Source organism: Drosophila guanche, unplaced genomic scaffold (genome assembly GCF_900245975.1).
Source record: "Drosophila guanche unplaced genomic scaffold, DGUA_6, whole genome shotgun sequence".
In the NCBI taxonomy this organism is placed as follows: Eukaryota; Metazoa; Arthropoda; class Insecta; order Diptera; family Drosophilidae; genus Drosophila; species Drosophila guanche.
The window spans coordinates 3,559,188-3,586,977 of record NW_022995755.1 but is presented as its reverse complement, the minus strand read 5'-3'; the positions used below and the strand labels follow the sequence as shown (position 1 = coordinate 3,586,977).

General features: G+C 43.4%; 7 protein-coding genes across 10 annotated transcripts in view; 3 read left to right on the top strand and 4 right to left on the bottom strand.

The window, feature by feature from the left end:
* The window catches only part of LOC117589861 (protein kinase C and casein kinase II substrate protein 3), a 19,346-nt gene extending 6,490 nt beyond the window's left edge, over window positions 1-12,856 (bottom strand). The window contains exons 1-10 of one of the 4 annotated variants that reach the window (XM_034282127.1): window positions 12,714-12,856; window positions 10,196-10,302; window positions 9,697-9,806; window positions 7,608-7,945; window positions 7,326-7,552; window positions 7,134-7,254; window positions 6,952-7,065; window positions 6,631-6,875; window positions 6,327-6,484; window positions 6,108-6,241 (exon numbers count right to left, since the gene is read on the bottom strand). In XM_034282127.1, the coding sequence (XP_034138018.1) occupies window positions 6,129-6,241; window positions 6,327-6,484; window positions 6,631-6,875; window positions 6,952-7,065; window positions 7,134-7,254; window positions 7,326-7,552; window positions 7,608-7,945; window positions 9,697-9,806; window positions 10,196-10,302; window positions 12,714-12,782 (1,602 nt within the window). In that variant the 5' untranslated portion in view covers window positions 12,783-12,856 and the 3' untranslated portion in view covers window positions 6,108-6,128. Of the gene's footprint in view, window positions 1-5,642; window positions 6,242-6,326; window positions 6,574-6,630; window positions 6,876-6,951; window positions 7,066-7,133; window positions 7,255-7,325; window positions 7,553-7,607; window positions 7,946-9,696; window positions 9,807-10,195; window positions 10,303-12,171; window positions 12,261-12,713 lie in introns of those variants that run through there. The other 3 variants (XM_034282125.1, XM_034282128.1, XM_034282129.1) reach the window with 3 other exon arrangements.
* Window positions 542-4,212, bottom strand: LOC117589856. Its single transcript, XM_034282121.1, has 3 exons — window positions 3,340-4,212; window positions 2,982-3,285; window positions 542-2,921 (listed from the first exon to the last, which is right to left on the bottom strand). The coding sequence occupies exons 1-3, from the start codon at window positions 4,116-4,118 to the stop codon at window positions 1,728-1,730; spliced, it is 2,277 nt and encodes a 758-aa protein (XP_034138012.1). The 5' UTR covers window positions 4,119-4,212; the 3' UTR covers window positions 542-1,727.
* LOC117589862 (zinc finger HIT domain-containing protein 2) lies at window positions 12,847-14,211 on the bottom strand. Its single transcript, XM_034282130.1, has 2 exons — window positions 14,095-14,211; window positions 12,847-14,042 (listed from the first exon to the last, which is right to left on the bottom strand). Exons 1-2 carry the CDS (start codon window positions 14,121-14,123, stop codon window positions 12,887-12,889), a joined length of 1,185 nt encoding a protein of 394 aa, XP_034138021.1. The 5' UTR covers window positions 14,124-14,211; the 3' UTR covers window positions 12,847-12,886.
* Window positions 14,212-15,114: 903 nt separating this feature from the next.
* LOC117589566 (adenylosuccinate synthetase) lies at window positions 15,115-20,825 on the top strand. Its single transcript, XM_034281616.1, has 5 exons — window positions 15,115-15,353; window positions 17,281-17,383; window positions 19,124-19,403; window positions 19,471-19,831; window positions 19,898-20,825. The coding sequence occupies exons 1-5, from the start codon at window positions 15,180-15,182 to the stop codon at window positions 20,324-20,326; spliced, it is 1,347 nt and encodes a 448-aa protein (XP_034137507.1). The 5' UTR covers window positions 15,115-15,179; the 3' UTR covers window positions 20,327-20,825.
* Window positions 20,826-20,980: 155 nt separating this feature from the next.
* Window positions 20,981-21,900, top strand: LOC117589567 (calmodulin-like protein 4). The gene is made up of 4 exons (XM_034281618.1): window positions 20,981-21,107; window positions 21,226-21,256; window positions 21,319-21,383; window positions 21,442-21,900. Exons 1-4 carry the CDS (start codon window positions 21,105-21,107, stop codon window positions 21,790-21,792), a joined length of 450 nt encoding a protein of 149 aa, XP_034137509.1. The 5' UTR covers window positions 20,981-21,104; the 3' UTR covers window positions 21,793-21,900.
* A 30-nt stretch (window positions 21,901-21,930) lies between these two features.
* Window positions 21,931-23,076, bottom strand: LOC117589568 (40S ribosomal protein S20). Its single transcript, XM_034281619.1, has 4 exons — window positions 22,935-23,076; window positions 22,635-22,790; window positions 22,318-22,407; window positions 21,931-22,070 (listed from the first exon to the last, which is right to left on the bottom strand). Exons 1-4 carry the CDS (start codon window positions 22,935-22,937, stop codon window positions 21,957-21,959), a joined length of 363 nt encoding a protein of 120 aa, XP_034137510.1. The 5' UTR covers window positions 22,938-23,076; the 3' UTR covers window positions 21,931-21,956.
* Window positions 23,077-24,437: 1,361 nt separating this feature from the next.
* On the top strand, window positions 24,438-26,169 carry LOC117589707. The gene is made up of 3 exons (XM_034281872.1): window positions 24,438-24,579; window positions 24,657-25,293; window positions 25,345-26,169. The coding sequence occupies exons 1-3, from the start codon at window positions 24,524-24,526 to the stop codon at window positions 26,062-26,064; spliced, it is 1,413 nt and encodes a 470-aa protein (XP_034137763.1). The 5' UTR covers window positions 24,438-24,523; the 3' UTR covers window positions 26,065-26,169.
* The last annotated feature ends 1,621 nt before the right edge of the window (window positions 26,170-27,790 follow it).

The following is a 27,790-nucleotide window of genomic DNA, read 5'->3' as shown; positions in this document are numbered from 1 at the left end:
AGCAGTTTTCCAATGAGCCCTGCTATTATATATAACATCTTTTTAGTTTGTTAAATTTATCTATCAGGGATATCGAGAATGTGGTATCTTTTCAGTCTTCTTACTGTTAGGCTATTGTCTAATAGACTTAAGGCTAAATTATTTTCGTGGTTGTGGAGTCTGTCGATGTATTTCTTACTAGTTTTCTTTATTTCTTCTTTAATGGTTGGAATATTCAGATCTTTGTGGATGTTTGCATTAGATACGTAAAACGGAGCATTGACAATTTGTCGCAAAGTTTTTGATTGGTAAACATATTATTTGACTAGTAAAATACTAATAATTTGACTCTCAGTTTTCATTCACGAACGTCCCTTGATTAGATCCGAGCATATATTATTTATGAATAATTCCCAGGAATTCGCTATTAAACTACCGAACATTAACCTATGTTCAAGCTCATCGCCAGATCAAGCCTTGAAGGGGTCTGGTATGTTGATTTCATGAAGTACTTATAAAGAGTATCCACACTTCGTTTGTTAGGCTTTACACATTTTGTTTGTTGTGGTTATCATTTGAGGTTTGCTTGGGGTGGTGCTTGTTGTGGTGAAGAAAATTCACCCTGCGCCTCTAATGAACTCATCCGGCTGCCATGTTTTCGTGTCCTTCCATTCCATCCCATCCAATCCCAACCACTCCAATCCAGCCCATGTCAATGGGAAAACAAGTTGAGCCTGATATATTTTGATGTGTGTATGTTTTGATTGACTCGTAAATTTGTTTTCACAACAGTTGCAATCGCGAAACGAGTTTTTGCGGCTCCGAGAGGGTTCCGAAAGTATCAATTACAATATTAATTTCATATTACCATTGGATAGTTAGCATATGGTTAGCTAAGCGAGGAAGATGTGCACTTCTATCTATATCTGTTTGCCTTAATGCTCAAATGTGCCTAATAAACACTGGATGGGTTTGCTCTTTACTTTTTTTATTGCATGCTTAAACTCAAGCTACTATGAATTCACTTTTCAGATAAGCTTTATAGCATCCACACGCCCGTGAAAAGTTATGATTTCGTTTATAACATTGTCATTTCTTTATCCTAGATAACAAATACTTATTTAACTTTTATCAGAACATCTGAATTGTTGTGCTTTTGCCTAGGAATGATAAGATCTAAAACATGTATTTTGAGTTGTATTTTTGGCAATAGTAAAGATCGAATAGATTTATAATGCGAATTGATATGTCCAAAATAATGAGTACTTTCATCAATATAAGTTTGAGTTTTACCACCCAAGTGCTCACGATTCAAGTGCCATCGAGATAGTAGAAAGTGAAACATTGTACTGATAGTGAAGTAAAAAAAATGGATTTTGTGGCTTCTGTGGCTAGTTAACACTAGTTAACATGGGTAAAACAATTTAAATATACATATATGTACATAGATATACAATTAAAATTAATTACTTTGCGCTTTCTTTGAACAATCTGATCATGGCAATTATGCGAGAGTATCCCAAGCCAATTGTCATGTAATTGTCAACTAATTTGCTCTTTGCACAATCACGATACCGAAATTAGTTGCGGAAACAGTTGGCAGATACCAAAACCATTCACCACGAGATCGTCCCTAGAGATAGAGTCCAACGAGTCCGGAACAATGGTCACGAGATGCCGAACAGATACAGAGCTGTGGTTCCTTTTGTGCTGTGGTCCTGCGGTTGCCCGGTGCTGATCGAACCCGATTATTTTTTGCACACACAAAACTTCTTTGCTGCCTTCACCAGAACGCACTTCGACTGTGTCGCATACGAGTCCAGTCGACTGATGCTGGTCACCGTAGTGGAGATTCTTTGGGTCTTGGGGTTCCACTCGGCGGAGGCCTCGAGGGAACCTCCACCGGGGGAAATGTTTAGCCGTACCAGATAGGCATTGGAATTACCATTACCATTCCTGTGAACGGACAATATTTTGGCAAGCTTCAGAGTTTGACACTTTTGCGTGAGGTTCAGGCCTGTCAGGAACTTGTTAATGGCCTCCACGAGCTGCTCTGCCATCGCCCTGGCCATTGGATCTGTGGAGGAAACCTCCGTGAAGCCAACACATCCGCACCAATGGTGATCGATGCCGGCTAGGGAACAGTTCCTGGACAGGGACACCGCCTGGAAGACGCTGTGACACGTGGGACAGCCCTCGGGTCGTGGCAACTGATCGGCGGGTGTGTCCAGCTCCAAGATGTGTTTGAGTGTGGCATGGATGTCGTAGGGCGAAGTCAGCCGGTTCTTGTTTGCCTTCAAGCTGTGCACGAACTCTGGGTACTTGTCTCGCATCCATTTGGGGATACGCATGTAAATAACCGGCAGCCGCTCCTCTAGGAAACCACTGTCTAAGCTGCGCAGCACCCCAAATCGACTTCCATGATCGCTGAAAAAGATCACAATGGTGTTGTTCATGATCCCATTGTGATCGAGGGATCGCATGTACTTGACCATTCTGGTATCCATGGCCGAGGGCATGGAAAAGTCGTTGTGGCTGAAGGAGTTCGTCCAGAACATGCCAAAGAAGTTACGATCCTTGTGAACCTCTGTAAACTGCTCGGCCATGTCGTAGATGTACTCAGCGGCAGACTTTCGTCCCAAGCAATATGGTATGCCCTTTATGTACGTTTTCTTCAGTTCCTTCTCGAGGCCCAGGATCAGCGGACGTCCATATACATCCGTGGGAGGCGTGCGAAAGCCCATCTTCAGATAATCGAATGTCGATGTACTGCTCCAGTCCTCTGCATAGGCGGTTGCGTAGCCTTTCGCCTTGAAGTTCTTCCAGATCATGGGGCAGGCATCCAGGCCACCCACAGCAGTTGGTCGGCACTTCGAGTATGATCGGGTTTGGTTGAAGCCCGTGAGTATGGCCATCAGATTGGGAAACGTATTGTCGCCCATCTACAGAAACAGAAATCTCAAATTAATCAATGAATCAAAGAGTAGGATGTGCTGCGCAACCTTATTATATCCCTGCAGCTCGTACCAGGGCTGTTCCCGGAAATACTTGTACGTCTGTGGCATGGTTAGCTCAAAGTTCATGCGTGAAAGCGAATCGATGCCCCAGAGCAGAACACTTGGTCTTCTCTTCGTACCCACAGCAGCAGAGGATGGAGGCGTGGGGTCTGACTTTCGTGGATGCACAAAGCTAAAGCCATCCTCTTGCAAAACTTTCGATCTGTTAGACAGACGGCATTGAGTGATCACAGCCTCCACGTGGTTGGGTACCACATAATCCTGGGAGAACGTAACGCATGGAAGCAACCTGCGCAAGTAATAATCAATAATGCATATTTCTCCGTATTTGTTCGGCACTTACTTGTACTGATAGTCAGCTTTTGTCCGAACTCCTGCTCTCAAGATCTGCTTGTAGCAACATGTCGAATTGGCAGAGTTCATGTGCAGTTTGTAGGTCTGATCTTGTTCATTGTAGCTGACTTTCAGCATGTCCGGTCTCTTATCACACACTACATAGTGTTTCCTGTGGTATATTTTCAAGATATTTTTGGAGAAGGGGTTAAGATAGGGCATTTGACACTGAGGCGTATTCACAAAGAACTTTTCCTTCCCAGCGGACTCTGATGCTTTGGTGGTCCTGGCTGTCGATTGCTGATAGACTAAGTTTGTGGTCGACTTCTCGTTTTCCGCGGATGAGTGTTCATTGTCCGTGGGTGGGTTTGGATTGTGAGTAGTTGAAGGTTTTTTGTCCGTTGTTGAGTGTTCATTGCCCGTTGAAGGATGTTCAGTATGCGTAGTTGGTGGTTCTTTGTCCGTTGTTGGATGCTCATTGTCTGTAGTTGACTGATCGTTGTCGGTTGTTGGATGTTCATTTTTCGTTGATGAATGTTCATTGTCCGTGATATCCTCTTTAAAGTTAGAGGTTACTTGAATCGCTTCCCACTTTGTCAACGCCTCATTCGCACTCGGAGTAGCCAGGGTGCTGGTCTCTGGTAAGTCTACCACGGGACTCCAAGTGTAAAAAGCAAGAGTAGAGAGTCCCACAAAAATAACTAAGAACTTCACTATCCATGGTGAAGAGCTTGTCTCCTTGGGCGAATGCTCGTCAGTCGGAATTAGCTGGTATTTAGTGCTTAGCATGCCCTCGACTCGCCCTTATCAACAGCATTTCCGTGGAAAAATCTATTATTTTATTATTTATATTCGGAGCGATGTGTCCGAACTGTTCGCGCTTCTTGCTACAACTGCTAGAATATTTATCTACCAGTGAGGCATTAGCTCACTATCGCTTCGACAGCTTCAAGGCAACAACATTGCTGCCATGCATTACCCCTTCTGTAAATAGTGTATAAAAAATCACACTCCCGAACATTAAGGATCGTGACCATTAACAATTTAATCGCACGTTTCATATTCAAAGCTCAAAATTATACTTACATAGATGCAATTTCAAGCCAAGCGGAACTGTCTAAGCGAACTATAAAGTCTGAGTCAAGCTCAATGGAATTTGTTTCGAAATATGCTAATTATTACAGCAGGTCTTAATTTAGACAATAAGCAAAAATATATACATAGGTACAGGTACCTACAGCTGCGCAAATGTGCAAGTCAGTGTATTCTTGAGATCGGTGTTTTATGCTGTCCGTAATTTGTTGATGTCACTATGGCATTAATCATATTTTGTTTACTTCATTTAACATACCTAATATTAAGTAACAGCGTTTGCTATCATTGTTTGTAGGAGGGTGTATACAGTCGTATCGATATATTCCCAAGAATAGTGGAATAGTTTCGAAGAAACCAAACAATGAACGGGGTGAACTGTGGTGTATGTGAAATGTATTTAAAATGTACGAATTATTACTATTTCTATAATAATAATAGCCCAATATATACCTACAATGCAACACTGTGAACTTGTACACAAAATAATTCAAACCTTTATTCATAAAATTCTTAAGAAACGGAAGAATAAATAATACGAGTAACAATTGTAAGGTCAGTGTAAAAGGCTGTTCACACTTTTGTTGAGCTTTTTTTCCGTAGGGGCTGATGCTATGATTGAAATGTGTAGATTGATATACAAGAGGGATCTGCACGGCCCTGTTTACGGCTAGTCCACATCGGCTAGGCCATGGGCTGGTCCATCCTGTACTGGCTGGGCTAGTCAGATAGCTAGGCAAGGGCTAGTCCGCAGAACTGCAAGGTCCGTTTTTAATGCCTCTTTCCACTGATAACCTGTGAATGTGTGCGCGCTGTCCACAGATACATATAAACGTACTTTGCATTTTTTTATGACAGTGTATAATACTTAAGAGAGCGGGAAGAATACACATAAATAGTTCACACTTTTCGCTAACGAGTTAGAACCATTGCAAATCTTGTATTTTTTATGTTTTATTTCAATAATTTAAGTCATTTAAAAATGTACATGTACAATAATATACGTATACATAATCCATTATACACAAAACTTCATAAATAATAAAATGTTCAAGAAAACGCATTACAAATGCTATGCATGTACAATATCGAAATCTGGCAGGGCAGTCGCTCCGCTCGCTCCGGCCGGCCGGCCGATCACTAAAAGGTAACGAACGGCCCAACAAGTGGATAAAAGTGCGACCACAGCCTGACAAAAAATATACAATGCAATACAATACATAATTTCAGTTTCAGTTTGTTATACATAGCATAAACTACATAATACATTTAGTTCGTAATGTCATTTCATATGGTTGACGCTTACACTTATTGTTGTTCCTTCATATGACGACGTTTTTAGCTAAGTTATTCTGCTCGAAGTTGCATCGGGCTGCTGTCTGTCGCATTGCTACAGTTGGTGAGTTATTTAATTGGTAGGTTGGTTGGTTTCTTGATTGGTAGATTAGGATAGCCATTGCTTGTAAGAAGATTCAATGCCTAATGCCGTCGTACCTTAAATGCCCCACACTATACGAGTAAGTGTGGGCCGATTGCTCATAACAAAGTCTAATACATATGTATGGTAATATTTTCATCAACGACTGTTTTACTGTATTCGCATTAATCCGCAAATGCGTCTCCAACCTCAGTTTATTTCTATGTTTATATACGTAAGTATATGCATTCATATATCTGTTTAACGACTTCGAAGCCAGAGTTCTCCGCTTACGCGGCACAAAGTTCCACATAGTTGGCCGGATATAAGCCAACGCGCCCATTCATGCGTCCCTTGCACCAGCCCTGCTCGTCCTCATCTTCGAGCTTTTCAAAAACATCACCTGCCATGTGCAAAGATAGAAAGATGGAGATGGGGAACCAGATTAGAAACGAACCAGATCTGGTCAGATGGATGGCTTCACGCACCTTGTTTGAATGTGAGCTCATCACTTTCAGCGCCCTCGTAATCGTACAGCGCTTTGACTGGCACGCCCGGCTCACCGTTGTCGACCAGCACGTTGTCGGCCTCATCCCACTCCTCCTCCTCGTCGAATGGGTTGGAGTCGACTTTGCCGTTGCCATTGCTGCACGGGTTTGTATGTTTTGTACGAGAGAGTACACGAATTGAAATCAATTAGTTCAATGAAAATGAGCGCTTCAACGCGAAACGTGTCTGTGGGACCGGGCGGGTGTATCGTAATTCAAAACAATACAAAATGTTTCAACTTACGTTACGCTCGGATTGCGATTCGGTGCTACCGCTGCCGCTGCCGCTCCCGTTGACGCCGCTGCTGTTACCGTGGCTGCTGCTGCCGCTGTCGTCGAGCCAGCGGCTGCTGGCGCTGCTGACGTTCTGGCTTCAGTTGTTGTGGCAGATGATGGCGTTGCCGCTTGTTCGCTCTTGCCGCTCGCTCTGCTGCTGGCGCTTCCTCCGGCGCTGTTGCTCTTCTTGAGACTGTTTGTGGAGTGGTATTCCTGTGATGTTAGGGAAGGAGAACATAACCACGATTAGCATTCATGAAAATATACAACGCAACAAACAAAGGCTTACGTGGATGCCCTCTTCGGCAACAGGTCGCTGATTAATGAGCGTTATGGGTGCCGCCGGGAGTGCCTCTTTTGATTTGTTGCCCTTGGCAATGTCGCGGAATTCCTCCGTGTATTCCTAAACATGCAGAGAGTAATCCAATTAAATAGAGCCAACAGAGACTATAGACAGGGTAGACAACGTACCACAAATATTGGCCAATTCATGGCCATGTTAATACCATGATTGTTGGACCACCACTTCAGATCCTTCTGCTGGTCCGCATTGTTGATCGTATGATAGAATTCGTCATAGATTTGGGGCAGGCTGCAAGCAAGCAAGCAAAGCAAACAAAGTTCAGTAAAATTAAGGAACACACAAGGGAGCTACGACCGAACCTTTGCACTTTGGTGAGATCCAGACTCGAGTGCACATTGAACAAAATGTCTTTGAAGAACTGCAGCCGCGTCTTCTCCATGGTTTGGCACTTTTCATACACAGATGTCATGTCCTCAATGTAAACCGAATTGTATTTGGTGATTTCGGAAATGGCTTGCTCGTACTTTTCGCGGCACTTTTGCACTTGATCTTTGGTCTTTTGCACGCGATCGTGCATTTTCTTCACCTGCAACAAAACACAAACAATTAGCAAGGATTATCTATGATAATGTAATATTTACCTGATCGGGGGACAGTGAACTGTCAGCATTGGCATTGCGCTCTTGATTGGTTGCACTGCGTTCTGTCTTGCAGGCCGAGTGATAGTCGGCCTTGGCCTTCTCGACCTTGGCCAGCAGCTTGGCCCACGGCTTTTGGGCCTTCTTGAACATATCGTCCATATCCTTGCGCTCCTTGATCTGCATGAGCGTGTGATGGTAGTTCTCCTTCTGCCACGTCTTGATCTGGCTGTTGACATCGTTGCACAGGCTGTCCTTGATCTTCATGTGCACATCGCAGACGCGCTCCGACTCCGTCAGCACACCCTTCCAGGCCGCCTCGGTGGTGCCGTATTCCGGCCCTGGAACCAATCAAGCAAATCTCTTACACAAACTGATCCCCAATTATTTATAGATTATACAGTTGTCGCCTCCGGTTGACGTCATCTTGCGCCCCGGCTCGACTCGGCCCGGCCCTACAGCGACGTAAACACGAACCATTACGATGCGGAGCACTTCTACGTTTTATCTAATCACCTGAAAACACCCAAGCCAGTCGCGAGTCGAGGAGGAGCGTGCTCGAGAATATCGGTTTGTATGGTTATGGTTCGTGCGATCGTACATATGTACATACATACATAAATAGTTTATATGTGTTTGTGGGTCCGAGTGGGTCGAATAAATACCTCACATTTTTGGCATTTTTTATTAGTCGCTAACAAAGAGCGCAAACTGTAATCAAAATTTATATGATGCTCGTCTTATAATTGGAAATGCACGAAACTCGTTTGACTAACGACAGACTATTCTCAATCGGATGCCCACTGCCCCCCTGCCCCTCTCCCTACCACTACACACACAGACTCGTTCACTCAGAGATATATAGAAATTGAGACGCTTAGCACAGAAATAACTCGTTCTATTTTCCCCGTCGCATTGATTTTTGAAACCATTTCAAGCGACGCTTTGGTGCCGGTTTGGTCTAGTCTGGATGGGCACTAGCTGGAGCTTCTGCTTCTGCTGCGGCCTCTGCCGCTGCCACTGCCTCTCTGCATCCGTTGCCTCTGACTCTAGCTAGACGCAAAACTAGGCAAATTCCGCTCGTATTTGTATATGTATACGTGGGGACAGCAGAAGAGTAGGCAGTGGTAGTGGCCGGGAGTAGGCGGCGGTGGAAGAAGTAGCCGCTTTTGCAATTGGCTTTGGCTTTGGCTTGGTTACTGTGAAAGTGGACAGCACAGCAACAACAGCCGCCAGCAATGAGGCAAAGCGGTTACCAACTTTGCGAACGCTGTGTACTCGATTTCATTTCGCGAAGAAGCGCACTGCGCACATTGTGCCGGATATCCATATTAATATGTACCCCAATATATGTGTATACATAGGAATTTTTTGGGAATAGCAAATGAACTTGGAAACTACATAAACATATGATAAAAATATGTGGAATAGCAAGAGCTCAGAATTCCTTAAGAATTTAATTGATCAGCGGAGGGTGAAGTCCAACCAAACACACAAAAATCCTAATCAGCAAAATTCGAGCCGGCAATCACTGCACACTCAATGAATGGTGTCTTTGTTTATTTATATCTTCAAGAATCCCCTCAACCAGCTCATCTTTAACATGATTCGTAAGCTGTTCGTGCAGTTTGGTGACACTGTGCAATGCCTCAGCCGCTGCTTCCAACACACCGTCTCAGTCGATGGAAGTGGACAAAAACGAGGTAACAACAACAAAAAGCCCATTAATAGCTTAAGCCACTTATCGCCCAACGGCAACAACAATGCTCAGAATGATGTACAGAATGTGGCAAATAGGAACAGAGCTACCCATCGGCCAGGAGGCAGGGGCAGTGCCAGGGGCAGGAGTCAGCGGTGGGAAGACAACGTGACGCAGTCGCCAACGCCATCAGCAGGTCACTGGCGCGCTCCACTGGGCCTCCGCCACCTACCAGGGCGTGAATGAATGTGTAAAACAAATATCTTGGCCACACAGCGTGTGAGAGGAGAAGATGAATTTCTCGTTCAACAGCCACCGCTCACACTACTATAAAACTCTCCATCTGTACTCCACTTCATCACAGTCCCACCTGATCTGCCTGCGCTTGCTTACCTTTCTCAATGAAGTCACCCCATTTCTTTGACCAGGCGCGCAAACTTTTTGCATATCCCTTCTCGATGTCGGCACGCTCCTGAATCAGTTGCTGTAGGTCATTGCAGAGTCTGCGCAGGAGAGAGAGATGGAAGTAAAAACAAATTAATAATAATGCAGAAAGGCTTACTTCGGGGGCCGAAGATTATATACCCTGGAATAGTTGTCTCTGAGTTTTATTGAGTTTTTCTCTCTATTCAAAAATAGTTTCACTAAGAATAGATTAGATAATTACATACGAACAGTTTATGCTGTCAACGATACTTTGTTAGTTGCGTTACAAACATTTGAACAACTGATAACACCCTAAAACTGGGATATGATGAGTACAACAATGAAAACTGGTTTCACTTGATTTTTGCTGGCAATGACCCAACACTGTTGCGGTACAACCGTTGACAGACAGACATATGATGGGGTGCAAAGGGGAGGAAATGGTGGTACTCTATCTGGAACTCACTTGTAGCCATCCTCGATGCGCTTGGTGGTGCGTTTGTAGTTGCCGGGCTCCCAGAAGGAATCGCTTCCAGCCTGCAAGAGCTGATCATCGCTGTGGTGGGACATTTCCTGTGGATTTTGGGGTATGGAGGATGCCATTAAATTTGAAACTAATCAAATAAATCAATCAACAAGGGCCACACGCGAAACGAGAGAGGGGGTTGGCGGCAGAACGAAATAGTCATAAATTATTTGAGTTACGTCAACAGAAGTTTTTTCAAAAATTTTCTTTGTTTATAAGAAAAACTTGTAGGTTTATCTCAGGCCAACAAATTACTTTATGCCGCGATTGTTTGTTAAACAATATCTTACGTATATATGCAAGGATGATTGCTTTGTGTATTAAGAGTTTGTTTGGTTAAGAGTCTAGTCTGAGAATCTGCATGTACCGGTCTATGTTTGATTTTGGGAATTACTTTAGAAAGTCTAAGTACAACCATAAAATTCAGAAATTGCCAAAACTAGCACTCGTAAGCACTAAATACGAGGGCAAATAGTTGTTGAAATTGCATACAAGACATTTGAATTGCGTGAACAAGACCAAGAGTGAGCATTGCAACGTGCTGGAATGCGATCGGCTGCTTTAACCCACCTAAAACCCAAATCGGAATCAGCCTTGAAGGTGATTACGGTTTAATTTTGAGTCTGACCCTAATAGTTGTGGGTCTCACTAAAAAAGTTATCTTTTATGGATCAGATATTTATGGAAAGCATTCCTTTGCATGGCCGATAAGACTTTAAGCATTTACTTTTGTGAGTCATTTATGGTGCTCCACTTTACGTAATCCTTATTGCGTATAGACTAGAACCTCGATAACGTCTCAGCAGACAATAGTCGAAATAAGGGAAATTCCTTATCTTATCAGTGATCAATGTGGTGGAGTTTTTCCGTCCACCCGACCGTCCATTCGTCAGTCCATCAGCTGTTCGTAAACAAATGCTGCAATTGCTTCATACACAACCAAAACCACATTGTTAAAGTAGCTGTTATGTTATCATCAGGCATTGGCCAGCATGGATAATGTGGTGGGGACATTGTGCATCATTGAATGGGGAATTTAATCGTTCACACACACACACACATACACTACAGCGACGACACGTCTCGACATGTCTTTGATTTTGGGCGTCATCCATCGGCCAAGCAACTATTTTGTTGTCATTGCCATCCATAGCTTCGCGATCGGTTTTGCTTACGGTGTTTTATAGTATTTCCATCAGGTTTTTCAGGTGATTCGCTTGCGCGGTTATAAATTTAGCTGCATGCAGTCATAACTACTACTTATTTAGCATTGGTTTGGCAGAGGTATTTGGGATTTGCTGCTGCTGCAGCGGCTCCACTTGCGCGGAGCAGTAGAAATTTTCAGCAGAAAGTATACGAAACAGGTTGACGCATACTTCGCATATTTGTGGAGATAGATAAGCAGCACATCACGGCACACACACACATAGTGAGATAAGCGAAACTCGTTTATCTTAAAGATTGAACTTCTCGTTGGGTTTTTTTTTTGTCTTTTTAGGCCCATTAACAGTAAATATTTGCATTTGTATCCAGGCACCTTACATAAGGCAGCGCCGACAGAGAGGGACGGAGAGAGAGATCTCCTCTGTGCGCACAGCAAATTGTTTCCTTTTTTGCTTTAATTATTAACAAGCGAAGCGTACGAAGAACACTTGCTGGCCGATGGGATTTTGTTGTTGCCAGTCTCACACCTATGAACACACCACCGCAGCGCACACACACACAAGCACACATCCACGGGTACACGCATTGAAATTCCGCTACACCCAAAGCAAACCGTACGCGTTTACATGAGTGTGTTCCAAGTCCGTTTTGTCGCTCATGTTTTAGCTTATACTGTGCGCCTTTCAATCAATTAAGCCCACGGACAGGGCAGGCACAAGATGCCTGTTTTAGAACTAGTGCGGAAGACCTACCAAATAACAAAATAGCGTAAAAAGCGTAGTACCGAGTTTTGCCAACTAAAAAAACTATGCGCCAGTGTGACCGCGGATCTGTCGATAAAATATACCTACTGAATCACTGAAATATACCAAAGTATACCTCTCATTTATAAAATATACCGAGAAAATTAACGAACTTAACCAACTTAACCCCGCTCCATATAAACGGATGAACAACTTGAGATTTACCGCGAAAAATAGTTTTTAGTTATTCTTTTAGATTCATCCTTCCGCTTTGATAACACTATACTTTTACCTCAATATCTCTCACCTGAAATGCGTTACAAGTTTCATAATAAAGTTTCGTCAATTCAAATGCCCACTGGTCAACCATGGGCTAATCGTTCTCAGTTGATGGTCCTTTGGAACTAGTTCCAATCCCTATTCGGCAAACTAAAATTTCAAATATAAGATATTTGAAAATGTTCCTACCAAAGCTTAGTATCTATATATTCGGTTTGATTGCATTTAAAATAAAACGACATCTTAGACGACACACAATTTGAGGTACTTACAAAAATTAACATCAGAGATTGCACCATACCACGGACGAAAACGGTTCCAGTTGAAATGAGATGGTCCATTTGTACGAAGTATAACAAATTTAGCCAGACAAAAATTAAACAAGATTTTGAATACGAATGTGTATGTACATTTGTGTATTTGTGTGTATATTTTTACAAATATTTCAGAGGACCTCTTCTCTATTGACATACGAGAGCAAGAACTCGATTTTCTTCGCCAACTGCGACACTTTGCTTCGATTCAGCTCCACGCTGCCGCTGGCCAGGGCAAACAGTTTCTGGAACCCAGCCTCCTGGGAAGCCTTCCGGCTGATCAACGCCTTGCATTGCTGCAGCAGGCGGAGAATGTCGCTCAGGGCAGAAAGTTTGTGGTCGCGCGTAGCCATGAGCTGACGGGCATCCAGCTTCAACTGTTCTCGGCTCTCGACAAAGAAGTTTGTGCCCACGCTTGCACTACCCACTGCCGCAGCGCCCGCTGGCCCGTTGCCCGTGGTGATGGCCTCCATTTCCACTGAAATGATGGCGTCTTCAGCGTCCTCGAAGTTGGTGCCGTACTTCAGGGTAGAGCTGAGATTCACTAGATGCGCTGCAGCCTCGCTGGCATTGGTTCGATGCTCGCCGGCGTAGAAGCGGGCCACGCACGCATACGCACTCAAGATGTTCCACAAGTTGTAGTGTAGACAGGGCGACGGCGTCTTCTGGCAAATATCCGAGAACTTTCGTATATTCTGGTGGATTTCGGGTATGGAGTCGTCTATTTTTTTTACTTCTCCTGGAGCAGGAATTTCCACAATCTTGGAGTTCTTCGCTTTACCCCACCAGGGCTTGTAGTCCGGCATGAGCTTCATGATGTCCCCACTGGCAATTAGCTTCTGGAACTCGCCTTGTTCTTCCTCTGTCAGGCGGCTCCAAACTTCATCGGCGTCGTTGATGTCTATTCCTTTTAGCCGCGCAGCGATGTCCTCCTCCAAATCCTCTTCAAATGCTTCTTCCTCATCATCGTCTTTTTGTCCTTCCTCATCATCGTCTTCTTGTCCTTCCTCATTGTCAGAACCCAACGGGTTGTCCAATCCATCTGCGTCGAAATCTTTGGGATTGAAGCCAGCGTCCGTTTCCCTCATACGCTTAAGTATGTCGTAGATCTTTCTCATGTCCTGCTGGCTTTCGGGCGCCGTAGCCGCACCGGCTAGCTCGTCCTGTATGCAGGATTTGTAGAACTCCTCGGAGCATTTGAGATGTGTCTGGGACTTGTAGCAAGCTACGCTGCAGTACAGCGCATTGCACTTGGGGCAGCTGTACTTGAAAGGCACTGCATGGCAGCTGCAATGGAATTGATTAGTACATATATTTTGAGAGAGGCTCAGCTACTTACAAATGACACTTTTCATCGGCCTCCGACATGATCAATATTTCAAGAAATTCACGAGTCAAAAAAATAAACAAAAAAATGCGGCGTGCCAAACAGCTGAGTGGATTTTTAGTGCGACCAGCGCATTTCGAAAAATTGCTTTATCTATTTCTTTGCAAAAGGGAATTTGAACAGCTAATGAGACAACTAATAAAACTGAATATCAAACAAATAAAATATTGGAATATGGAATTTATTTATTTATTTATTTTCAATTAAGAATTAACTGTTTATTATGGAATAACAAGAGTAATAAATATAAATTAATTATCAGTACAGGAGAGGAAGGAAAGATACAAAATAATTATAATTTATAATTTATATGCATAAAATCTGGATATGCATATGGCATATGGGTCATGGGTATTCGGAAGGTTGTTTTAAAGTACGGGAAGAAGAACTGCACCCCAAACCACTCCGAGCTTATTATAATATTTACTTATGTTTCTATTTCAGGAAAACAATAGAGTTTCTTATTATATTTTGTTGCGCGCGCAGTTTTTAAAAAAGTTGTATGAAAGCAGTTAACATACATGTGTCTGCATGTTACATACATTTACATACTGAACACAAAGCTCCCTTGCTTCCAGAAGGGGCGATTTAAATGTTTGAATTTGTAAAATATAAGGTCATATGGTAAACAAACCAATAAAAATTAGCATTAAAATACGTCAAATTGATTCCTCAATCGGGTTAAATTACTATTTCAGTGGTAAAACTCTTTGAAAGATAGTAATTTCTAATAGAACATCAAATGCGAGGAATATGATTTAAGACTACGGTATATTACGGTATATTTTTAAAATGAGATGGTATATTTTGGTACATTTATGTACCGGTCACACTAAGCCTATGTTTTCCGCGGTCACACTGTTTGTAGAAAATGTGTAGTAGTAGTGTAGTAGTAAATAATATCCATGTCGATGTATCAATATAATATCAACCCTGTGTATTAAGGTCACACTGCCATTCGATGACCGCCCCTTCTTTTTTTTGTTTCTGTTTTCTGTGGTTCCTGTTTCCCGTGTTTTCCGTGTTTAGACGTCGCAATGTCAACAACAAACGCCATCAACGGCAATCTCTACGAGCAGTTGCACCAAGGACGGACGAAAATGTACAAGTCCAAAGTGGACGTTGTCCTGGGCGCCCAGTGGGGTGACGAGGGCAAGGGCAAGGTGGTGGACATGCTGGCCTCTGAAGTGGACATCGTGTGCAGGTGTCAGGTAAGTAACCGACCCTACCCAATCTTTGGGGGGAGTAAAATATAGTGAGTGATAACGCGGCTGTAGCCTCCTGACATCCTTGTCTGAAGGACATTCGATCCCGCTTGGCCCCGGCTACCATAGTCGTCCCAGCATCTGAGTATTTCACAAGTAGATGGCCTTTTTCCAACTATTATCGCCGCCGCATGCTTTCTCATTTGTATTTATCAATTCTGCGCCCGCCATGTGGCTGTGTATGTGTCGGCGTCTGTGCTTGCTCAAGTGTTTGTGTGTGGCTCGGCGCGGCGCATGTGTGTGCCGCTCCGGGTCCCAGGGTATGTGAAGCCGGAGGTAGGGAAATCCATTCTGCACATGGTGTAATGTAACGCTTCTTCAAATCTTCCACCGTATACCTGGCACCCGTCGGTACAGTTGATATCCAGAACTGCCTTATTTTCTTTATTCAATGTATACCTTGCCTTGCCCGTTTATTCTCTGGTTCGAATCGCTTACATATAACAATTTAAATGTGTATGTGTATTCCGTCAGCGAGTCTGCCAACCAAAATTCGTCACTTGTGCTCTCTCGCTCTGCCTCACGCTCTCTCGGCCTCGACTGACGTTAATTCCTTTCCGCTGTGCTATTCCCCACATCCACATCTGTTGTGCTTGCTTAGCAGAACCACCAGCCAGCCCAGGTTTACATAACCACCAACATCAGTCACCATACCCCGCACCGAGAGGAAAGAGGAACCCACATGACAGAGATACACACTTGGCGCGACCCGGCATCATCACCACAGGCTGACTGCACATGCAGTCTATCCGAGCACTAGTTTCTTATCACTGCAAGTTCCCGGAATCCATAGTTAGAGTAATCCTCTTCTTTTTTCGTTGTAACTGACCGTTACGTGCCGTACCGTGCCGGATGGTTTATGTCCCAATAACAACTTGTTGATACTAGTTTGGGCTTGTGCCCAAAACTATTTTAGTTCAATGAACGATATGAAATGGAGTTCCCCCCCCTTTTTGGGAACGACATATGTATGTATGAATGTATGTTGATGCATCTCCTAGCAACACTGCAGAGCTGAAGTACTCTTATCAGAGCAGCTTTGTTATATAACAGATAATTCTGTGGACTGAGTCACACGACTGACACGCCTCTCGGTGATTCCGTTTACGCATATTGCGCAGTGAAAGGCCATGGACGGGTATGGGTCTAGGTCTGATTTTGGGACTGGCCCTGGGACTGCGACTACAATCTTGGCTCGCCATTTCCTCGTATCTTATCATTCCTGAGGAACAGAAAGTTATACGGGTAGCGGTGGTCTGTTCCTGGGACTGCGTAAACAATTTTTGATTGTCTTGTTTTTGTTTTTTCGCAATGATTTGTGAATGTTCCAGAATTTTCACTCTTCTCTTTCTCCGCTAATCACCACCTTTAAGCACATACACACATTTTTCATTTTCTATGCTTTTTACAGTATATAATACTATGTTAGATTAGCAAAAGTCAAGCAAATTTTGTACAGTTGCCAAAACGAAAGAGAAAAACAAATAAAATGTCTTCTGGCGTCAACCTGGGCTGGGGTGTTAGCGGTCTCTGAAGTTCTTTACGATAGGTAAAATTCTGTGTGTGTGTGTGTGTGTGTGTGTGTGTGGAACGTTTTCGTTTTCATGCGACAGAGTGTGGGGCACGTGGGCACATTTGACAGCCCGAAATGGGCCGAAACACGGGACTGAACGGGTGTTATTCAATTGACATACAAATATTTTATTTATTTTTCATTTTGCACAGCTTTTTGTTTTTCTCTGCCATAACACATAGCAAAATCACAACAAACAATGCTAATTTTGTATATCAACATTTATACTTATGGGGGATACATTATATCATTTGGCAGATTTTCTGACCTGTTTTTCTATTATATTTGTTTACCCCACAGGGCGGCAATAATGCTGGACACACTGTGGTGGCCAATGGCACCGAATTCGATTTCCATCTACTGCCGAGCGGCGTCGTGAACGAGAAATGCATCTCGGTCATTGGTAAGTTTTGAGAGGCAAGAATCAGAATGATACCATGGGATCCATCGAGTCAAGAAATGCAAGTTAAGGCAAGCAAGATAAATCTCTAGCAAGAAGTGTTTTGAATTTAAAGTAAGCCAACGATTTCTTACCTATTCTCTTTTGATTTTCATATTTTAAATTTAACGAAAATGTAACGAACTTTGTAGTGGTTGATGCTGAGTTTAAGACTAAATTTATCCGCTAAGAGAGATTCCACTGTACCTACAAATGGATCTACATATACATACTCTGCCTATTCGTTTATTTTGTTTTTAGTTTAGATTTTCCCTCGCGATATTGTATATATCGAGAAAATACTGATGTATGCATATGTTCTGTACATATACATACATACATATGTGTATCCCCGAGTGTATATGTAGTATATGGAGGAATTTCTGGCAAGACATAGTGCATCATTGACATTGGCTTGCGGGTCAGTCAGATGGGTCTGTTTTTCGACTTTGATATCGCTCGCCCATGAAAATAAAAGGTTTTCTATTTTCGTTAATGGGAAAATGGAAATAATTGCATCAAAGTAGGGCGGCAAAGTTGATAACGCTACGTGCCTGGTGGTGCTGCCAATGACGTCACCAAGGTCGTCATTGTCAATTTATTCACGAGTATATCTCGCTCCTGGTTACATTTATCCAGCTCTTCTGCTTTGCAAAGTTTAATCGATGTTGTAGTTGGTGACTTTGTTTACCAGAACAGCAGCAACAACAACAAATTGTGCATTCTCATCGCTTGTCACAAGACTAATTTATGAGATAATCAGAACAGAGTCCCACAGCCCCCCACAAACACACAAAGAAAACCCAATGAAATGGCTGTTGGGGGTGCCAGTGGTGGTGCTGATGGGAGAGCTTTTGCTGTTTAGATATCGTTTAGGACACACAAAAACACATAACCAAATCCATCCACCCACACAATCAACCACAACGGGTGGGGTACACATTATTCTAATCAGGCAATTAGCTTATTATTTTGAATTTTCAACTTATTCCATGCCCAATTTGTACATCAGCTGTTCGCAAAGCAAGCTCGCGTGCCCAGGCATTATGAATTATGAATTATGAATTTCGTTTTAAATGGCTTTGCAACTCGTCAAGCTGTTGTGAAATTTACACACAGATGCGTGTACATATTTACAGATTCTCAAGAAATGTCCAACCACTTGATTCCGCCTGTATTCTGTTTAGTTTTCAGGCGCAAAAGCTGTACCAACAATAAATAGCCGCAGCTCTACGAAATAAGTGAACATATATATGTATCCAATATAAGCTTAATGTGCAATAAAAACTGATAGATAACAGTTCTACTAGTAACAGCTCGTGTAAGCACTTATTAGATAAGAGACAACAGAACCAGTTTTAGTGGGTCTGTGCAGCATATCATTGGAGTTTAGAGTGTGTTTAATCGAAGAGGGAAATTTGAAACCACTCTGAGGAATAGGATCACTATTAGCTAAGAATGTTTGAAGTAAATATAAAGGAAATAAGTTCCGTGGAAAACAAGAGCAACCGGGGGGAATGAAGGTGCAGTGTGTTCCAGCTTTAGTGCCTTTACGTAAGGCGCACTGCAGGGGCAGTTGTCACATGACTGCGAGACGCAATATCTGGCACATTTATTACCCATAAAGTGTGCAGTTTCAGCAAGTGGGGAGATCCCCCAGATATACTCAAAGCTCTAAGCTAACATTTGTTTGTGCACTTGCAGGCAATGGCGTTGTCATCCACCTGCCCTCGCTGTTCGATGAGGTGCTGAAGAACGAGGCCAAGGGCCTGCAGCACTTGGAGCACCGTCTGATCATCTCGGATCGGGCGCATTTGGTGTTTGATTTCCACCAGCATGTGGATGGCATGCAGGAGGCTGAGAAGGGTGGCAAGTCGCTGGGCACCACCAAGAAGGGCATCGGTCCGGCCTACTCAAGCAAGGCCACTCGCAACGGCATCCGTGTGGGCGAGCTCCTGGGCGACTTTAATGCGTTCAGCGACAAGTGAGTGCCGAATCACCATCGCTCGCCTTATGTTGGTTTGTTATTTATTTATTGATATTTGTTTCAGGTTCAAGTTGATTGTCGCCACACATCTGCGGCTGTTCCCATCGATTAATGTCGACGTTGAGGCGGAACTGACCCGCTACAGGGACTACGCAGAAAAGGTGCGTCCCTATGTCAAGGACACGATTTGCTTCTTACACACAGCCCTGCGCAACGGCAAGACCATCCTGGTCGAGGGCGCCAACGCGGCCATGCTGGACATTGACTTTGGCACGTATCCATATGTGACCAGCAGCAACTGCAGCATTGGCGGCGTCCTCACCGGTCTGGGCCTGCCCCCTCAGACCATTGGCGAGGTCATTGGCGTGGTCAAGGCCTACACGACACGAGTGGGTGACGGCCCCTTCCCCAGCGAGCAGTTGAATGTGAGTTGGAATTGCCAAATACAAAGATATTCGAATCGCTTATTGAACGACTCCTTTGATTTTTAGGAAATTGGTGATCTGCTGCAGACGCGAGGCTTTGAAGTTGGCGTCACCACGAAGCGAAAGCGCCGTTGTGGATGGCTGGACATCCCATTGCTGAGGTACACCTCGCTGGTGAACGGCTACACGTGCATTTGCCTAACCAAGCTGGACATCCTGGATACGCTGCCGGAGATCAAGGTGGCTGTGAGCTACAAGAAGGCCAATGGTGACAAGCTGGATCATTTCCCGGGCACCATTGCCGAGCTGGGCAACATCGAGGTGGAGTACGCAGTCCTCCCCGGCTGGCAGACGTCCACGGAGAACATCCGCAACTTCAAGGAGCTGCCGGAGAACGCACAACACTACGTTCGCTTCCTGGAGAAAGAGCTGAGCGTGCCCGTGCGCTGGGTGGGCGTTGGCAAGGGCCGTGAGTCCATTATTAACGTGCACTAGTGCCAGCCAGATGCAGCGACGTACTTATGAATATGTGTGTGTATATGATGAGACGGAAGCGCTTTAATGCCCATTAGCCAGAGACGCGCAACATAGCGGAATGGCCTTTAACTATCTAACCACAGACCTAACCACCACAAATGAAACTAATATTTCGACTATCTACAATATTTGGACACAAATTATTAGCCTATTGCTTTTTTAAGATTTATTTCATAGTTTTTGATGATGTTCACATATTCATTTTGAGCGGCTCCTGCCCATATGGATGGGGGGGGGCTCGCCACGCATATAATACTTACTATCAATTCTTGTTTGATGCGGAGAGGACGAACTTAGTTTTTAAGATCATCAGGTGCAGTTTTCAGATTTTGTATGCGAGGAAGAGGAGGCAAATATTTTAATTGTACAATAACTATATGATGTTGTTTTAATATTTAAATACAACAAACAGTGTGCTCTGACTTGTGTAATTGTGTCGCAACAAAATACATTTTAATTCAAATATGTTTGTGTTTCTTAATTGTTTACCTGATTAGAGATTTTAATATTTCAAAAATAAATGTTGAAACTATTCGATTTTAACTATCGTTTTCACCTATCGATTCTAGCACCTGCAAAATACTCGATTACATATTTTCCGTATATTGCGTGGGGTCACACTTTTCTACTACCTGTTTGCTTCATTTAATTTATTTTATTTATTTTTTTCGTCCATTGTTTACCTTGTTTATTGTTGGCTTGTTTAAGTTGTTAGTGAAGTAAAAAGTTTTTCAATATGGTAAGTTATGGCTACAAAAAGTGACATAATCGCTTTCTACGACTGCACTTTCCACTTGACTGCCCCCATTAACAATTTATTTTCGTGCTACTTTCTATATTCATATTACTCTCAACAGGCACGTTACTTTAAAGAGCAGGATATTGATGGTAATTATTGCTGTGACGAATTGATGATTTCACTCTAAAAACATTTCTTATCTCCAATGCAGAGTTCCGCGAGTGCTTTTATCTGTTTGCCCGTTCGGGCCAAATCAACAATTTGGACGAACTAACTGTAAGCAGTATTCATACACAACACCATAAACTCTTGTGACTACAATGCGTCGTTCTAGGTAATCATGCGATCGCTGGGTCTGTCGCCGACAATCCAAGAACTGGTTTCATACTTGAAGCAGAAGAATGGAAAAATGAGCTTCGCCGACTTTCTGGACATCATGCACCAGCACTCCAAGGTAGAGAGTCTGCCGGACGAGGTCATTGCCGCCTTCAAGGCAGCCGATCCTCACAACAAGGGCACCATATCTGCCCGGCAGCTGCGCAACCTACTACAAAACTGGGGCGAGGGCCTCTCCGTGCGCGAGGTGGACAATATCTTCCGTGAGGCTAATGTCAACAGCAATACCAATGTGCGGTACGCAGACTTTGTCAAGATTGCTTGTGCCCCAGTGCCAGACTACTATTAGTCCATGCTGGCAGAGCCTTAAAAAACATTCCAGTACACATGCAATTCCCTATGAAACTCGCACAAAAAACCACTTGCAAATAAAGTTTAGAGACGATATTTAAGAAAAGTTTTCGATTTTATTTGAAAACTTCTTCACTTGTAGAAAAAGGACATCAGCCGTTCTTAGTTGGCAATGGTAACCTCAACCTCTACGCCGGGCTCGATGTTGATCGACGTGATCTTCTTGACGATCTCAGATGGGGAATGCAAGTCGATGATGCGCTTGTGAATTCTCATCTGAAAGGGGACGAAAATAGAGATTTAAATTAGTAATGGGTCGCAGCAGTGCTGAAGAAGTTGTCCAGCTGAAGGCTTTGTAGAATTCGGAGAGCCAAATTGTGAGGAATATCAGCAAAGAGGACTATGAGAACACGTTTACTCTGGGCAGACCAAATGAGATACTGTACAACGGCAGATTAAGTACCGAACCACGATATCAGATCTGCCCATTCATATAGAAGCATATGTCAATGTGATGACTCACCTGGAAACGATCCCAGGTCTTGGAACCCTCACCACAAGGAGTCTTACGGGTGGTGATGCGCAGGACCTTGGTTGGCATGCGTACGGGGCCCTGAAACAGAAAAGAAACACCATTAGCCACATATTTCTACATGATTTCACACAAGTGTCGCTTGAACCATATAATACTCCCACACTGTTGGGATTCATTGCGGGAATAATGTCCGATTCAAGCATTTTTCTATTGCATTTATTAAAGACTAGGCTAAGCGTCTGGCGGAACACAGAGCCTCCAGGTAAATGCGGATGCACATGGTGTGCCACGGGGATGCCACTCACCTTGACACGCAGATTCTGGTTCTTGGCACCGTTGATCAAGTCACGGCACACATTCTCCAGAGAACGCACGTTCCTGGAGGTCAGGGTAATGCGAATGCGGTGCACTGAAGCAGAATCGCCGCCATGGGGCTTCTCAATGTCCTTGGGTGCAGCAGCCTGTCGAATGTGAGAGGCATCTATTAGTTTCAGGTTATGGTGAATCTCGCAGCACGTGCGTCGGTTTCATCTACACATTTTGCACTTCCAATAGCTGCAAACTACGTACAACCATCTTCTGCATGCCACAGCATTCATATTTACCATTATTAGCAATTTCTCTGGTCGAGATAGTCAAATCTTTTTATTTTGAGCAGCGCTGAACCAGTGTGGTTGCACGTTGAAAAAAGAAGGGGCGGTCGGTGTCATCGAATGGCAGTGTGACCTTAATGCACAGGGTTGATATTATATTGATACATCGACATGGATATTATTTACTACTACACTACTACTACACATTTTCTACAAACAGTGTGACCGCGGAAAACATAGGCTTAGTGTGACCGAAACATAAATGTACCAAAATATAACATCTCATTTTAAAAATATACCGTAATATACCGTAGTCTTAAATCATATTCCTCGCATTTTATGTTCTATTAGAAATTACTATCTTGCAAAGACTTTTAAAACTGAAATAATAATTTAATCCGATTGAGGAATCAATTTGACGTATTTTAATGCTAATTATTATTGGTTTGTATACCATATGACCTTATATTTCACAAATTCAAACATTTAAATCGCCCCTTCTGGAAGCAGGGGAGCTTTGTGTTCAGTATGTAAATGTATGTAACATGCAGACACATGTATGTTAACTGATTTCATACAAATTTTTTAAAAACTGCGCGCGCAGCAAAAGAAGATAAGAAACTCTATTGTTTTCCTGAAGGAAACATAAGTAAATATTATAATTAGCTCGGAGTGGTTTGGGGTGCAGTTCTTCTATCTTTACAACATAATTGGGGCTAAACTCCGATTTCGGGTTGTATGGGTGCCGTAAAGTTTTATGTTGTATGGGTGCCCAACCCGTACTTTCCAACCACCCTCCGATTACCCAATACCCATATACCATATGCATATCCAGATTTTATGCATATAAATTATAAATTATAATTATTTAAACCTTATATTCGAAAATTGGTAAATTTTATCTTTCCTTCCTCTCCTGAGCTGATATTTAATTTATATTTATTACTCTTCTCATTCCATAATAAGCAGTTAATTCTTAATTGAAAATAAATAAATAAATTATGTATTCTATATATTTTCCATTTTCTAATTTTAATATATTCTATTTGTTTGATATTTATTAGTTGTCTCATTAGTTGTTTCCCTTCGCAAAGGAAAAGAGCTTTCAAATTCCCTTAACAAACCAAGGGAGCTTTCATGGTTCGAAATTTATACCAAAAAATAAGGTGTCGACAACAGGTAAATACGCCAAAAAAATTCCATGTTCCAGTTCTTATATCTTAACATAATTGGAGCTCGACACCGGTTTATACAATGTAATTACTCCTTTCTTTTCCTTTTGCTAAGAAACACCGGATCATTATCCGTACGTCCTGCGACTCTGACAGACGCTTACCACATCAGACGCTCTCCTGATCTGAGATAAATACCGAGATATTGAACGAGCACAGAAATATGCACAGAAAAATGTATTTAAAATAAATTCGTTCCTTTCTTCCTTTCCTTACTTTCTTCAAGTATTCTTTACAAATTATCAAAGTTCACATATGAATTTTATGACATTTTAACCCACTTTTTGAAAGCAGTTTTTCTTTAAAAATTTTATTCAACACAACACGTCACACACATCTGTACATACAAGAAGAAATCACAATTAAAACATGTTTAAGCCAAAGAAATCAAAGGACTGGAAAATAGTACCACGCAAACATACCGCGTAAGTGGAAACTTTTGACTCGATTACAGAAAATTCATGTAATAATTCTTGTGTTTAATTGTGACTTATCCTGGCAGCTTTGACCCCGGCAATACCAAAATTACAGAGCAATTGGAGGCATTCAAAAGGCACACGGACGAGTTTGAAAAGTCGAATCAAAAACGCAAAGAAACTTCATTTAAACTTGAGAACAAGAATCGCTTGGTGGACGATGCCATGGAGCACATCAAAAGTAATCCTTCGACCAATGTGAATGTGGATGGGGGGAGCTTCCAGTGCCACGGCTTGGTTCTTTCAATGTTCTCGAAACGTCTGAGGGAGGACATGAAAAAGGGCAGCCTGAACTTTCAGGCACCAGAACTGTCATCCCATGCACTTGATCAAATATACCGCTGGGTGCATGGCGATAGCAGTGTTGTGGAGACCTTTGACCTGAAACTCTTTAGAGCTGCTAGCTTCCTGGCCATTCCCGAACTGGTCGACGAGATGTGGAAGCAGCTGGACAAAAATAATCTAACTGAATACGCTGCCTTCAAGATGCTGTGCAAGTCGCGCAAAATGCACGACATTGAGGAGCTGCACGAGGTGATGGTCTCCCGAATATCCAAGTCCACGCTGGTCATCTTCTCCTCCAATCAGTTCCTGAAACTCAATGAGAACCAAGTGTCGCTGCTGCTGAAGTCGGACCGTTTGGCAGTCAACTCCGAAATGGAAGTGGGTCAGCTCTGAATATTCATTGACATTTTACTTAATTTATTTATTTAGATTTTTTATGGCGGCTTGTGCTGGCTGAGATACAAGTGGCCCCTACGTCGCGACAGCGTTGGCAAGGTTCTGCAGAGCATTCGCTTTGGGTTTATGTCCGTTTTCATGCTCAGGAAGTTGACGTTGTCGGATCGACCGCACACCGGTCCGTTCGGGGACATCTTGGATGTGTTCATAAAGCTGCCCGACTTCAAGAAGATCCTAGCCGATGCCATGTTCTACAGCAGCCTTTTCACGATCAGTTTGAAGCAGCCGGATTGTCTGAAGGATAGGCTTGCAGTGACCCGGATGAAGCTCCTTCGCGCTCGCTGTTGGACGGTGGATAAGCGTTGCGCGCACCATCGCCCTGTCTCCGCAATCATTCCGAACATGTCCTTTGTGTCGTGGGAGGAGTTCACGACCTACATGTTTATGCTGCAAAATGATAAAACCAATATCGAAGACTGCATTCGCTGTGTGGACGAACCGGAGCGCCTCTTCTGTTCGGGCTCGGAGAGCGATCTGTCGGTCCATAGCTTCACATCGTCACATACTTCACAGTTGTCGGAGACGTCCACCACCAGCGTGACAAGCAGCTGCGAAGACACTTCGGATGCGGTATCAGTACTTTCCACGGGCTCATCAGCATCGGATGCATCGGATCGCCTGACCTCCATTTACTCATCAGAATCCAAGGGCTCATTGGCACGGCAGAGACGCCTGACCTCTCCGGATAAGTAGAAATTTTTAGAGAATTTAATTGTCCGGCTGATTTTAGCCTACTCAGATGAATTAATTGTTATCCTTTTTCATACAGCAGGAAACGTTTTTTAATATTCGCGGGTAAATAAACACCCGTTGGTCGACATGGAAAGGTAATCCAATTCCTCGATTTAGACATTCGTTTTATAATTCTCAGTTAGATACGACTTTTAGAAATGCAAATACAGTTTTAGCCGATAGATAAATCAGTTATCTACAACATAGATTAGTTTAAAAGCAATTCTTTTATCGTATTGCTTAAAGAAATGCGGTTTTAACAAAAAATGCCTCAAAAATGCTCATTCTTTTACACGACAACTACACCATTTGCTACACAAATTGACTCGCAGGGCGTAATAATACAAGATAACACTACAGCGCAGGGCTGCCAGACTGTCTTAAAAGGTCGTGGCACCTCAGTGACGTCAGTGTTGCCCCGAACAGTTTTAGCCGTTGGAAATTTGAAATTCCGCTCCTCAATTAGCATTTAGGAACTTATTCGCCATAAGCATTACATGGCATCACGTTTATTGTTATCACAATAATTTTACGAGTGAGTTGCGCGCGCTTTTTAATGATATTCATGAGTTTTATATTGGTTTATTTTTGTACACGATAAAGGCGCGCGGTGCTTTTTTGGGTCCAGTCTTGTTCGAGCTGAGTGGGTGGGGATGGGGCCTGGGCTGACGGCAGTTGTGGTCACGCGCGTCCATGGCTCGGCCCCAGAATGTGGAGCAGCGCAGCGTAGCTTTATGGCATGGCTTTGTTGTTGTGGCAAGAGTATTGCCTGTGGTGTCGTATGAAATGCGCTTGGAATTTACCAGACAGACCTTTGCCTTGTCGTCCACTCCTCCTGCTTGGCCAGGTCTTCTTTTTCCTCGTCCTGCGCCTGTGATAATCGCCCCGCTGGCTGCTTGACAGGCAAACAATGCTGTGAATTTGATTAAAATCAGCCTGCGTGTGCGTCTTCAGTTCTGGCTGCTCTTGTGGTTCCTGCTGCTTGATATTTTGTCGTTATTGGAGCACACTCACATCTGGGGCAAGCTAAAGCCTGGCTTATGGCCGCCTCGTTTGTAGCCGCAGTCCGATGCAGGCGGTGCGTTCCACTAATTGCCAAACGCCTAAATTTGGCCTGGGAAAACGTTTGGGTTGGGTTGGGTATAAGTATTGAAAGTTCTGAGTCTTTGTTTTGATTTAATAATCCAACATTGAGTGAATAAATATCTTCGTTTGGATTGCTCAAAGAGTGGAAATGCATTTCTTCTCCGCGTTTCAATGGCTATGGCTGCTAATGAGCTCCAGCTGCCAGGGCGACACTTATGTGTGCCACTCCTCATCCTCATCCATCTCCCTCAACAGCACCACCACCTCGAGAGTTCTTCTTTCTCTTTCTCAGCTGGCTTCTTGTGAATTTGCAATGAGGCTAAAAGCTAATTAGTTGCCTGGATTTCACAGCTTCCCTTTCTGCCTCTCCCTCACTGTCTGTAGCTTCCTTCCTCTTGCTCCAACCAAGCGTTAATTTTTCCTCTGAATTGCACACAGGAGGAGGCTCCTTAGGTGAAACGAGGTTGTGTGTAGGAGTCACCCCCACACACACAGACACACAGACACACAGAATGCAGGATCATCCACACGGCGAAACGAAACGGATGTTCTCGCGCCACGTTGGCTCCGGTCCCGGTCCAGGAGCAGGACCAGGTCTCGG